The sequence below is a fragment of the Ruditapes philippinarum genome, unplaced genomic scaffold (assembly GCF_026571515.1).
Source record: "Ruditapes philippinarum isolate M1 unplaced genomic scaffold, ASM2657151v2 ctg8128_1_1_1_1, whole genome shotgun sequence".
NCBI lineage: Eukaryota > Metazoa > Mollusca > Bivalvia > Venerida > Veneridae > Ruditapes > Ruditapes philippinarum.
The window spans coordinates 52,694-67,255 of record NW_026856492.1 but is presented as its reverse complement, the minus strand read 5'-3'; the positions used below and the strand labels follow the sequence as shown (position 1 = coordinate 67,255).

The 14,562-nt window shown below is 31.2% G+C and overlaps 1 protein-coding gene across 1 annotated transcript; it reads left to right on the top strand.

The window, feature by feature from the left end:
- The first annotated feature begins 11,076 nt into the window (after window positions 1-11,076).
- Window positions 11,077-13,830, top strand: LOC132746732 (uncharacterized). Its single transcript, XM_060735978.1, has 4 exons — window positions 11,077-11,504; window positions 12,553-12,686; window positions 13,407-13,503; window positions 13,820-13,830. The coding sequence occupies exons 1-4, from the start codon at window positions 11,177-11,179 to the stop codon at window positions 13,828-13,830; spliced, it is 570 nt and encodes a 189-aa protein (XP_060591961.1). The 5' UTR covers window positions 11,077-11,176.
- Window positions 13,831-14,562: the final 732 nt, after the last annotated feature.

The following is a 14,562-nucleotide window of genomic DNA, read 5'->3' as shown; positions in this document are numbered from 1 at the left end:
TCAGATCACGGGTATTAGATATTTTTTAATATATTCTTAAGAGGGAAGAAAAAATGTGGTTGAACTGGAAAGAAAAATATAGTATATTGCATCTATCACAGTATATATACTAGTTAATAAATCAATATTAATATATGAAGGTTTAGTTTATATGCATCGCCTTGTTGCTGAGGGGTTGCCTTGAAGAAATCGAGGCATCAGAATTATATTGCAGCCACAATTTGCCCCGTGTTCGTCCGTAAGAGGCGATTAAATGGATTCAAATTACTGTAGACTATAATGCATCTCTAAGCTACAGCAGGTGAGGTGATTTTGACCCACGGAGTTGCTTTTAATTTGTAGCACCACAGGTTAGCTAAAACCATTTTTCTGTTCCGGCGCCATATTACTACAATAACATTGTTTTAGTGCGGTGCGACGTAAAACCTAACAGACAAACAAAATTAATTATTTATACATGTATCGATCAGATACTTTTTATAAGCTTCTGAATAAGACGTTACGCCTTTAATTTTTTATCATTTTGTCCCCATCAGATGTTTGTTTGTTTGTTTTTGGTTTTACGTCTCTTCAACACAGTATAGGACATATCGCGACGTTTCAGCTTTACTGGTGGAGGAAGACCTCAGGTGCCCTTCCGTGCATTATTTCAGGCACGAACAGGCACCTGAGTAGAACCACCGACGTTCCGTAAGCTAGCTGGATAGCTTCCTCACATGAAAGAATCCAAAGTCCCTGTCGGGATTCGAACCCACAGCGGTGAGGGGCAAGTGGTTTGAAGTCAACGACCTTAACCACTCGGCCACGGACGCCCCTAGAGTTCACACATGCATTGGTAAGTTATCATAACATAATTATTCAGAACCCAAACTTTTATGCGGATGTCAAGAATGTATATCAGAAATTTATTGTCAAAATACAATCCGTTATAAGAAATGCCAAATACAAGAACCTTGTTTTATCTCATCAAGCATAATATAGCATAAGTAAATGAAAATGTTTGAAACAAGTTACAAAACAAGAAAGCTATTTATACGAAATGAAATGATTTCAATCACAATGTTTAATATATTTCTTTATTATAACAAAAGTTTGACAATATAAAAATCTGGAAAAAAGGATCATGTTTGATCGAGTCTATACATTAGGGATAATGAAAAACAGCAAGATTCCTCCTGTCCCCTTCCAAGAGATTGAACGGTACTCAGTTTTCAACACTTAAAAGTGCCGGAATCAATGATTTCGGATGACCAAAAAAATATAACAACATTGATGTGAAGTACAATGTAACTTTTTAGAAATGCCACACGGCACTTGACACCTGCTGTTGTGAAGAATAAGGGGGCAGGGAAGATATTCGTATGATGGTCAAATTTATTAATAACACAGACATGGTGTTTTAGGTCCTGAAAACTTTTGATATCTTATTTGTGTGCAGGAAATAAGCATCATATCTTTATTTTTACCCGAAACTAATCATTTTGTTAGCTTTGCATGTATTTGTGACTCTCTCCGAAAATCAAGTATTAACAGTTGCAGCCAAACAAGAAAGAAACTTTGGATAAATTTTGTGAAAAATCTAAACGTATAACAGACACTTTATTTAACATTTTTGAAAATGACATTGATTGCACTGTGTGTTATTTTTAAAGTAATCGGGGGAATTCTGGAGTATCCTGCACCTTCATGAAGATTGTCCATATTTGTATATTTCAGAGGTGGGCGGGGGTTAATATATATTGCTGCCAGTCATTATTCTTAGCAGCAATGCATGCAAACTATATTTTTCTTCAATGTATGTCGTCATATGTCCTTAAATAATGCTGTGTAACTGGTTAGCTGCCCGTGTAACAGATTTTGAAATATTTTGATTTGTGTTTCTGGTCACACTTAAATACAAAATTGCTCATTTTTAGGTCCCCTAAATAACTGAAAAGCGGTGATCTCTCGGAAGCAATAATCACAACGAAGTTACTTGAAAATGGCGGACTCGGTTTGATTAAGTTATGTACATAAGGGATAATGAAATATAATGAATATAAATTTGATATAATTTTAAACGGATAAAACAATCACTAATATTTGCATTTAACATTGTAGTGAAAGGCAAGTGCCATGCATTAAACAAATACAAAATTCAATCATATTTCAATGCAAATAATCCAGAAATACTAGTATTTTTTTGACAAGGCACCGTAATATTTATATTAAGTTTTGCTCAAATGCATTAATCCATAAGGGAAAATAGATTTTAGTTATAGATGTCGGGCAGAAATTCTCTCATACATATGTCAATAAATCAAATATAATTTGTTAACATTTCTGAAAGGTGCTATACTTGGATGTCCCTGACGTGCATTTGTCTTATCTAAAAGTCCTGAATAATCTTGTCTTCAGAAGAACATTATCTTGTCTTTTGCAACAATTTGAACATATTATGTATTTTAAATATATCACATGTCAGATGTACTCTTTAAATGTGTCAACTTTGTCAGTTGTCAGGAATATTTCTGTGATATGAATATGTCTTTGAAAGAATATAGAAAGGCAATAAGAAACATTTTAATCAAAATCAAAGGATATTGTCTGTTTATAATCCAACACCAGGAGAACAATTTCATGCCGACCAGATTAATCTTACATTATATATCATAGAACTAAGGCAGTTAAACATTTTTATAAGAAAATATCTTTTATTCTGGTTTAATTTGTTTATCCTTTTTCTGGCAGGAATATATGTTCGATGTTCATGAATTAATGATTATTGTCTCTTAAATGTTGCGCATGTAAACATATAAAACCGTTCTCCACGCAACCGCCATAAATTTGGTTTTCTTTAGATTTCTCACTAATATCTTTGTAAGTTATGATTACGTTCATGACGCCGATATGAAAGGTTTATATGTGAAAGTTCATTCATATAAATGCAGATAAACAGTTAATCATCGTATTTTGTCTTTATTGCAAAAATCTAAGTGTAAGAATAAAAAACAATCTATAAGTACATAAAAAAGACAAATGAAAATAATAATTTGTTCTCTAACGTTATAACTTTGACGTCTACTTAATAAATTTCCGGCATATTATAGATCTATCTGTTTATCGTGAAAATCGAATAATTATAAATAGTGACAATGGCTAGTCACACTAATTAGTACCTTGTCCGTGGTAGTACTGAAAAAAGAAACATTGTAGAAAATGCAAAGGGCAAAATATTTAGTGTTTTAAAAACGCCATAAAAAACATCTGTCTCTTCTCGTTCTTTGCTTTATTTTTCAAAGTTTTTAAAAACATAATTTGAGTATAATTTGTTTTTTAAATGTGACCAATCTCCACCAACATGTTCAAAGGGACATCCATCTTTCGCTTCATTTTTTGTTCTTTAAGTTGTATGGATTTTTCAATGTTTATTTTTTTGAATTATTTCAATATATTTCTGTTCTTAAATGTCTCGATACATAACGTTTAACTTCACAATTTTTATTCAAACTAATATCATATACAGTATTATTTGTAACAAGAGAATTGGAGCTGTTAGATTAAACAAATACACACTGGAGACATCAAATATGGCACCTTCCAGAAATGTTAACAAATTATATTTGATTTATTGACAAAGAATACGAGAGTGTATGCCCGACATCTATAACTCATATTTATTTTTCCTTAGGGATAGAGCGTTTTAGTGAAATAGAAACACGCTGTGCAATTGTCCTGTATGTTAGTCCAAACTGTTCTGATAAATATTTAACAGGGATGCATAGAATAACTTTAACTAGATATACAGGTAGTTAATAAATATGTTTGATTTTGATCATCTGCTATTCAATTACTTTCATAAATCTCGTTTAAAACGCAGAAAGAATACTTGATATTATCTCTTTCAAAAGTTTTTATTTAAACGCTACAAGTTTGACTGTTATTTTCATGACAGTGCATTCAGCTTTTGTTTAAAATTATATTCTAAATATGTTTTAGATTCATATTTCCTTAACTGATAAAACAAGCAAGGAATAAAGGGTGTTGAGATCAATAAAATTCTAATGCAATCATTCTATACATAAATACATGGAAAGTTACATGAACACCATAAAAACAAATATTTACAGAGATATAATGTAAATTGTCCGGTCTAAAAGAGATAACAACATATGCAACAGCTTTCCATACAAATCTGGAAACAAAGTGATCCCTCGGAAGCATTAATCACAACAAAATTACGTAAGAATTGCAGACTCAGTTTGATTGAGTCTGTACATGACGTGCAACATCCCTCACGCAAAATCCATTTATATATCGTATTATTTTCTGCCCAATAACAAGCAAAGATGTAAAATTATTGGCAATCAGAATCAATAGAAAAAATTGTTTCCGTGTTTATATATTTTAATTTGTTGAAGATTTATTAGCCAAACTATTTTATCATTTCATGGTTAGGTTAGAGTATGGTAATTTACGTACAACTTTTCGTTTGTTTTGAAATTGTACAGTTGTGATGTAAAACACCCAGAAATAACAGCATGTAAATGTCCTGAATATTGTAACCTGTAAAACAAAACAAGTATTACTAGGACATTTCAACGACATTCAGATCTATATTGATCAATGGACGCATTAGTTAACGTCTCTCTATAAATGTCTCCAATAAGATGTATTCTTGAACTCCCTTTCTCCCAAAATAACTGTACTGTGTTCTCTAAACACGCAAGCACTAAATTATTCAATGCACTTAGCAGGGCACTTAAACAAATGTACCATAATTATTGTATTTATTTTCGTTCCCCTAAAAAAAGCAGTCGTTGTTTAAAACAAGGTTGCAAAAGGACATAGTACGACAATTGTTTTAGAAACAAAATCTAGAGTGTAAAAAGTATTTCTAAAATAAAGGGGTTTAAATATTTGTTAATTGAATTTCCCAACATTGTCATGAGAAAACTGCATCGCCTACAACATCGTTAGATATATGCAATAAAACCTTGGGGTTTTTTTTTTGTTTGATTCTGAGTCATGTGCCTACGCGTTTCGATAACAAGGACATATTTGTACAACAGTTGAGATTTAATCAAGAAAAGTGTCAGTATAAATAACTTATGACAGACATTAATAACAGACGAGACTTTCATAACATTCTTTATTGAGCAAGCTAGATATAGCTACATTTATACAGAATTCTGTCAATTTTGTTTCAAAATCCTATGGTTTATGAGTATCTAACGCTGAATATTTTGGATTGGAACATCATATGTATTGTCAATAATACATGTATTTAGGTATAAATTGAAACAATATTTACATAAATCAAACATAGATATCTCGATAGCATTAACTGTTGTTCTATGTTCATAATAAAGAAACTAAAAAGTTGACAATATTCTTTGGTTGAATAATGTCCACCATGTTTATGTCAGCGCTATAGAGTTCTACTTGAAAATATAACGCAATGGAAAAGAAATAAAACTATTTTGTACGTCTTTTATAACAAAATGTTTCAGCTCTTGATTGAGATAACCTGTGCATTGACTGAAATTATTTTAGTTATATTTTCAAGAACAAGTACAGTTAACATCCAATTACACAATATATATGATATGTTATAGTGCAGGGCTTTGTATCATAATTATATTATACATATTATTTCGTAATTATATTATACATATTATATCATAATTATATTATACATATTATAACATAATTACATTATACTTATACCATTATTATATTATACAAATTATACCATAATTATATTATACATATTATACCATAATAATATTATACATAAGGCAGACCATAGGACCATAAGATACTTTGATTTATTCAACATATATTATCTGTCATACAAAACTTTACCACTGAATACATTTGATTCAATATTTGTGACTTGATTCTGTCATTTTCAGATTACTATAAGGCTTTTCAAATAAAAACAATGTTCATTCTCATCATCAGTAAAAGTGTCTTATATAAGTTTATTTACTTAATTCGCCATTTCCTAGAAAAAAAAATAGACCAATTGCGGTTAATATGTAGTTGACTATTTTTTTTTTAGTATATTGTTACCAATTTAATCATGCACAAATTTCATTCCCATGAAATGAGGAATAACTGAAGTAAGGACTTTCCCAAAATATTTCTGATTTATCGAAAACTTTCAAAGTTTCATTCCGAAATAAATAATTTATTACCGAAAAGGGTATAATTCCACATTTCAACGTGTGTCATTGCATTTAATATACAGAGAAACGATTCATTTGGGACTCTTGAAATATATTCACACCAAATACCCTTTGTCTCTTCAATTCCTATTAAAATATTCTGATACATGATAATATAATTTTATTTTAGTGTACCCCACTCCCTGTTGTAATATGCATTGTTGAAACAATTCCACCATTCCCGTTCAAAGAAACGAGTATATTCAAAGAAAATGGTATAGTCGCTCTTCGTCTCTCGCCTTTTCTTATTCTTTTAAAGCTGGAAATCAAGATAGGTTATTACGTAAGGGGTGTGCACACACCAATAATTCCAGTACAGTACTGTCATTTTTCGTTTCAATATTTTGACTTTAAAAAATTTCTTTAATGAATTCTAGCAACGGTACACAATGTTTTGGATTACGAGATAATTAGATGACAGATGCCTCCCCGCCTGGCATGATTTATGTATTGAAATATGTAGAAGATTAAAAAGCGAATACTGTATCTGTCAACATATTCTATTGTCAGCATAGTCAACATCTAATAGATTAAGGGCTGTAATTGAAAGTGTTTGCAACATAACTAAATATTATTATAAATGTTTCATCAACAATATTAAATACAATTTATTGTTAAGTTAAATAACTTATTGTAAAAATATTTTAAAAATTTAAATCAGTTATATAAAGTAACAACGTTTTCTGACTACTACTTTTAAAATGATTTATACTGTACACACTGTTTTTGTTAACACTTAAGCTTCATATCATATTTGTTTAGGAAATAGTGTAACAACCAGATCATTTTTATACTATTTTTGATTTGAAATATTCGCATTAGAATCATAACCGAACAAGTCAATATAAAAGAAAAATAAGTGTGATTTGTATGCAGATTGAATGTTTCAATTATCAGCCAAGAGCACATCATGATCACATTTCTGTTGGTTGTAAGTTAATTATTCCTCTAATATCTAACTCATAATGATCTTGAAAAAGGTAAAATTTAATGAATTTAAGAAACTACGATTAAAGTGATAATAAAGAACATGGTCTTTTCATACACAAGCAAGAAATTAGCGAGTCAGGTGATAGTTCCATTTCTTATAATATTCCTGTCAATGTTCACGGGTTATAGGCAGAACTGTTAACTAATTTTGTATTCTCTTGGATGTTAAAATCATAATCGATCAACGTAATAATATGCCAGCATGACAATGCAAACGTTTCTCTTATAAATTTGTTTGTACTACATGTTATAACTTTCTAGTTACCCATGTGAACTTCAATTGTTTCAAAATGTTTTAAAAAATATATATTAACCTATGGCTGTAACCACTTTTGGGGACAATTCCTATCCAATTCAGTTTATTTGAGCTTCTCCCTTTTTTAAGTTTCATAAAACATTGAAAATAAAATCAGGATAACTTGATCCTCATCCAGAATTGTCTTTATGATTTACATTTTATAGGCCGTCTTAGATGTTTCATTTACATACTTATACCATATAAATCTAACTCAAAGCTGTTCCTAGACAAAATATGGATATAACATGCAAACTTAGCATTATATCTTAGCACCACACTGCATACAGCTATTATAGAGGCGACATAGATACAAGATCCTGTTACATCAAAGGGTTATTGAATATAAACTAACACTATCTATATTTTGCGGAATAACAATTCCATGATACATTGAGCAACATATGAATATTTTTATTATTATTCTAAATATATTCATTATTGACCTTTGCAGATAGACCAGTCAAGGGATGAACAACTTGACAATGAACATAATACTAAGTGCTTTATGTTAGGTCGTTAGCTATGCTGCATCATATTTTCTTCATTTCGTATAAAAAATTGCAATCAAAATCGCATTGAAATACAATTTGCATCAATTCCGGTAGTGAACATTCCAACTGCTGAAAAAGCTTACACATCTTCACAGGATGTAATGATTTGAAAATGACTAGACACTTGATTTAAGATGTGAGCGTTGCCTTTGCCTTGTTGATCTTTATTTTCGTTATTTTAAGATGCCATTCCAACTCATTGTGAAGGGTTCATACGAGGATTATTAATTTTGCTTTTGTTTGTATACTAGAGATGTTCTTATATTTTGACTAAAATAAAATGATTAACTATGCAATGTCAAGGACATACAGTAAATGTGTATATATGTATACTATGTAAATTGACTGGTTTTTATATTTCTGATATTGCAAACATAGAAATGTACAGCGAACATGAATGTAGGAATAAAATTTGTAGACAACGTTACTGTTATATTTTTCTGGTCCTTCGGGGTCATTGATGCCAGCACTATTAAGTGTTGAGAATTGAGTACCGCTCAAGCCGGTGCTAGGAGGCGTGAGGGAAGCTGCACTTATTCATTATCCTTCATGTACATACTCAATCAAACCTAGTCTGCAATTCTTATGTAACTTTGTTGTGATTAATGCTTCCGAGAGATCACTTTGTTTCCAGATTTTTATACTACACAACAGCAGGTGTCAAGTGCTGTGTGGCAGCTGTAAAAAGTTGCCCCGTACTTAACTTCATTGTTGTTATATTTTTCTGGTCCTTCGGGGTCATTGATGTCAGCACTATTAAGTGTTGAGAATTGAGTACCGTTCAAGCCGGTGATAGGGGGCGTGAGGGATGTTGCACTTATTCATTATCCCTCATGTACAGACTCAATCAAACCGACTCTGCAATTCTTATGTAATTTTTTGTGATTAATGCTTCCGACAGATCACTTTGTTTCCAGATTTTTACTCATGATGGTTCAATTAGGTATAACTTATCGCATTAAATGTTCTTTAAAATAAAAGTGCAGTCAACGTTTCTCATGCTGGTTCAATTAGTCATAATATATTGCATTAAAGTTTCTGTACATTAAAAGCTTTCATTGCAATTCATTCAAGGTATTCGAAATGATAATCCTTCAGACTATGTAATGCATCATCGAAATAAAATAAATAGTCTGCATATATTTTGCGATAATAACTTCCACTGTGGTGTCAAAATAGATTTTTCTAGGTTATTTGCTGCCTATGATTAGAAAAAATATATAAATTACACATACGGAATTATAGTAAAATACTTTTTTGCGGTCATTCTTTGTCATATCTCAAATTCAGAATAATTATTAAAAAGAAATTGCAATTAGTCAAAGCAAGATTGAGTTCCATTTTAAATATATAGTATGAACTCTTTATCACAAAACTTTAATCATTAGTATTTATTAAACTTTACTAACAACATCAAATATGCGTTAACGACTTGTGGGTATGATCTCCAATCTCAATCATTTTTTTTGTTCCACCCTTCGTCATTTTTTTTTAAACATGGAAGATTAAAAGTTTATGACATACTTAGCAAAATTTATAATGTCATTCAATATACAAAAAATATAATATGATGTGAGTTATTTGGTATAGATCTAATTATGTATTGACATGAAATGGAAATGAAAACTACAGTAAAATGTTAATGGCTGAGAATTGCCATCCTTAAAATAAGAACACACACACACACACACACACACCCACCAACACACACACACACACACACACACACACACACACACACACACACACACACAAACTCACACACAATAAAACGACACACGTTTAACATATTGCAGGCTAGGTTTGACTGAGGTATCGTTAACGTCTTCAGTACAAGCATAAAATAAATTTAACTTGAGCATTTGTTTACTGAGTGATTTGAAAAATTCAAATTGCGACTTTTGTAAGAGGAAAACTGTTGTTTATTATCTTAGTTATAAAATGCGAAAATATTGCACTAAGAAAGCATGTTGTTGCTACGCCATTTCGAGATATTTCTTATCAGATACAACCACAATAATAAGTAGCAAAGCATGTGTCACTTGAAAAAATAACAACAAGCATATTCTTTTAAATTCGATATTATTAAACATTGTGTTAACCTGTTTCAGTTTTGGTTTTGGCCGAAGGCTATACAACTGAAATGTCGAGGGCTCTCATCAAAATGTGAAACTGTCAGCATTTAGTTAGAGGAATATTATATAATTATTGAAAAGTATAAAGAAATTATATATATTTTTTGTTTACCATCCACATTTATTAACATGCTGATACTCACAATATATTTTACAATATCCTATTCTTCTAGAAAATGTTTCAAAGATTTTTGTTTAACACGACAACAAGATTTAATCTATTAAAGGGATATAACATCGAATATAAAACCATGGCAGAATGCTGGTTGAAAAACGCGAAGAATGTCTGAACTTACAAGTACAATGATCAGTTATGTAACAGCTTTAATTAAGGTACTGAAGGATTGTAGAGAATTTGAATCCATTAAAACGAAAACGACCAAAGACGGCGTGTTTCAAGCTCGATTTAAATTAACCATTTTATGGACATTTAAGGAAATCTTGGTTAAACATTTTCTATCTGCCAACGATAAAGTCATTTGCTTTTGACTCATTCATATGCCAGTCATGCTTAAGTAAAACACTTTATTTTCCTGATGACATATTTCGAAAAACCTTGTATAAATATAAAAAATATAACGTTTTCTTTAACACAGGTGAATATTGTTAGCTTATACTAGTTGTATCCACGTGTTTCAAGTGCAAGAAATGTCCGTATGCGTTCAAAACGGTTCAAATAGAATCTTTTTCTAACAGCATGAAAGAAGTTTTCGAATTCTTAGGCCTTAACATTTTCTATTATTCATGACCACATGTGGAATTCTTTACGTCATATACACCTTTGATACAATAGTACATTATGCATGACTAAAATGCATAAGCAGTCTTGTGACTTTTACGCGATATTGATTGGTTGTTCAAACTTGTTTAGTCGTGGGTTTTTCTCTCACTTTTTCACAATTTTGCAAACGACCGGCACTTTCACAATATTGCTTGCTATAGGTGCATGTCTAATATTTTTACTCGAATTAGAGAATAAAAATTTGCGCAATGACAGACATCTGTGAAATTGTTCTTATGCTATTTATCTGCATCTTTGTGATGGAGTACGGCATGGTCTCGTCATCTGTTGCTATAAATTGGGTAAAGTATCACTTTGAGGGAGAATCCTTTGAAGACAGATGCTCCGTGGAAAATACTCAATTTGTGAAAGACGCCGTTAAAAATCCAGTGACATGCAGTAAAATTTGTTACGATGACGATGAATGCAATTCCTTTTCATTTCAAGCGGATGGTCATAAATGCTCTGGATGCCGGGAGGTTTTGAAACCTTTCCCACCGGCTAACTCGACAAGATTTATACATTTTTCAAAAAGAGGTTCGTTAAATTTGATTCATTTAAAAACTAATAGGGTATTTCATGTTTCTTTTCGGATGCTGTTCTGACACCAACATTGGTCATTGACAGTTCAAATTTACTTGCTAAACACATCCAAGAAGCTCCAGTGAGGACTAAAATATAATATTTTAACAAGGATTAAGCGTGGCACTCAATATGGAATAATATGGAGATGATTTAAATGAAATATAAATATTTCTAATCTTTAAACTTGACGTGTTTGTGCAACTTCAGTTTAAGGTGCTTAATCGCTTTTCATTGTTGGGTCATTCTCACAATAAAAATAACTAATTTGGAAAAAACTAATTGAAGGAATGATTTGCAATATAAAAACCTAATTTCTTAGATTTTAACCAAATGGTACACACAATTACGAAAATCCCTTCTTGGTATTGAAGTCTGATTATCAAAGATAACATCACATTTTATTTGAATTTCATTTATTTTGTAATGGTAAATATTATTTTTGTGCTGGTCGTACTTATTTCATTTAGTTATCTGTTAAAGCTAGGACACTTAGGGAACATCAATAACGTTGATAAAAGCAGCATGATTCGAGATTCGTACTAATTTTCATGAACATTTGAAAATGTATTTAAAGTCAAGTTATTTACACATTGCAGACGACACTTGCAATCAACGTAAATGACCAAATATGGGTCAAAATATGAAAACATATCCCTCAATGCGTTAGTCTTCAAGTAGAAATATGGTGTTAACTGCCAAATAAGTCATTACGTGCATAAAACAAGTGAATCATTCCTTGAATCGTTTAATCGTTTAATATGTTGTTTTTTGTTGTTGTTTTTTTTAAATTTTGATACTTTTTTTTAAGTTTGCTTGTCTTAAAATATTCTAGTTCATCTCAAGGCATGCAGCTTCAACACACTTTTTGGTAAAATAAAATTTGGTTCCGGTTTTTAGTCTTATTAGATGTTAATTTTAAAAAAAATGAACGATATAATGACTAAAACATGTATCTATACTTCCTGTATCTCCAAATGAATTCTTTTTGTTTTATTTTAAGGATTCGCATCCGACTGCAAAGAAATTCTGGAAAGGAACAGGTTTGCTGACAGCGGTGTTTATACTATAGTAATTGGTGGCAACGAAACGCTACACGTTTACTGTGACATGACAACCGATGGTGGAGGGTGGACAGTATGTTTGTAGAATTTATTATCAGAACGTTTGTGTTTAAAACAAGCGTCTATAACTTCATAAATTCACGATTTCAACTTCATGAATTCACAATTTCAACTGCACGAGTTCAAGATTGCAACTTTCTGAATTCACAATTTCAACTTAATGAATTCAACTGCGTGAGTTCACAATTTCAACTTCACGGATTCACGATCCAACTTCACGAATTCATGATAACAAACGCCTCACGATTTCAACTTCATGAATTCAACTTCGTAAGTTCGTAATTTAAACTTCACGAATTCAGGATTTCATTTTCACGTATTCATGATTTCAACTTCATGAAGCTGAAATCGGGAATTCATGAATTCCTTTTTGTTGAAAACGTGAATTCACGAAGTTGAAATTGTGAAACCATGAAGATGAAATAGGAAATTCATGAAGTTGAAATGGCCGGAATTTCGTAATTTTGTGCGATAATTGTGGCTTGTTTCTTATTGTCTTTCATTGATTACTTTCGCATCACTTAATTTATTGACCATGTACAGTAGAACTGGAAGCGTTTGACCGCCAATAAAGAGGCTCTTTCAACGCTCCTTGGTATTGGTAGCTCAATGTTTTGTATTGTGATATAAGACATTACATTAGGCCACTCTTGAATTTCATCAGTGATGGTATAAACGCCTCATATTTCATGTCATGAAGTAAATTCTGATATGTTCTTACATTGTATTTAAGGTTTTCCAAAACAGATTTGATGGCTCAGTCAACTTCGAAAGAAACTTTGAAACGTACGAGAACGGTTTTGGGGACATAAATGGTGAATTTTGGCTAGGTATGCAATTTCATTCATTCATTCTTTCATTATTGTATTTATTCATTCTTTCATTCATTCATGTATTCACTTATTTATATTATATCTATAAAAGTCATTATGAAGCTAATATTAGGTGCCTGTAGGTAATAGTTTTTGTTTTGAAAACGGACATTTTGCGCTTTAACGTTATGAAAGAAATATGTTTGTATATGTCTTTCATTCACAAAATCTTGTCTTACTTATCGAGAGGCTACTGAAAAAAGCTGCGTTTAAATTTTGTAACGTTACAATTTATTCTGTTTATGTACAAATATTAATTTGTGTTAAATAACAGATCGGCAATAAGACAATGGATACATCTTTAGTATACCGTTTATAAGTAATTGTTTAAAAGATATTTTATGAGATAAATATTTATACTATTTAACTACTCAAGGAATATATTAGATTGTTTTACTAAAATGTAACATGCAGTTGTTAATATGGTTGCAGGACTTAAGTTCATCCAAACACTCACAGGAATACCGAGCGAATTCAGATATGATCTTGACTTTGATGATGATGAGCCATTGTACGAAAGATTTTGTCAGTTTCAGCTCACTGGCGCACAGTACACGCTATCCATAGACAATGAAGCCCTCAATAGTTCAGGTGAGATAGGACATTATATTCTAACCTTCAACCTGCTGGACTACAATAGCCATTGCCACAGAGCCAGACTAGTATGCACATAGGTGCAATCTAATTTGGAAAAAAACTAGGAAATATTTTTCCGAAACTTGTGTACCATTTAATGTAGGTCTAGACCAATAACTGGTGTGTAATTTTCCCGATGATTTTCTTGCTCAATTTTCTAAGAATAATCATTTTTATTGTGCAGAAGGACATACAAATCGGGCTAAGAATCACAAAAGATATCAACATATCAATATTCAATGTAATTATTAGCATATTTTCTTCCTTATCCTTGCATTTTCCCCCTTTCAAGCTCACTTGATCTATTAACTTTCATGTTTTTAGGCTTTTTTACTTCAGTGTAGGTGATTTGTCAGTGCTTTTAATGACAAACATCTCATA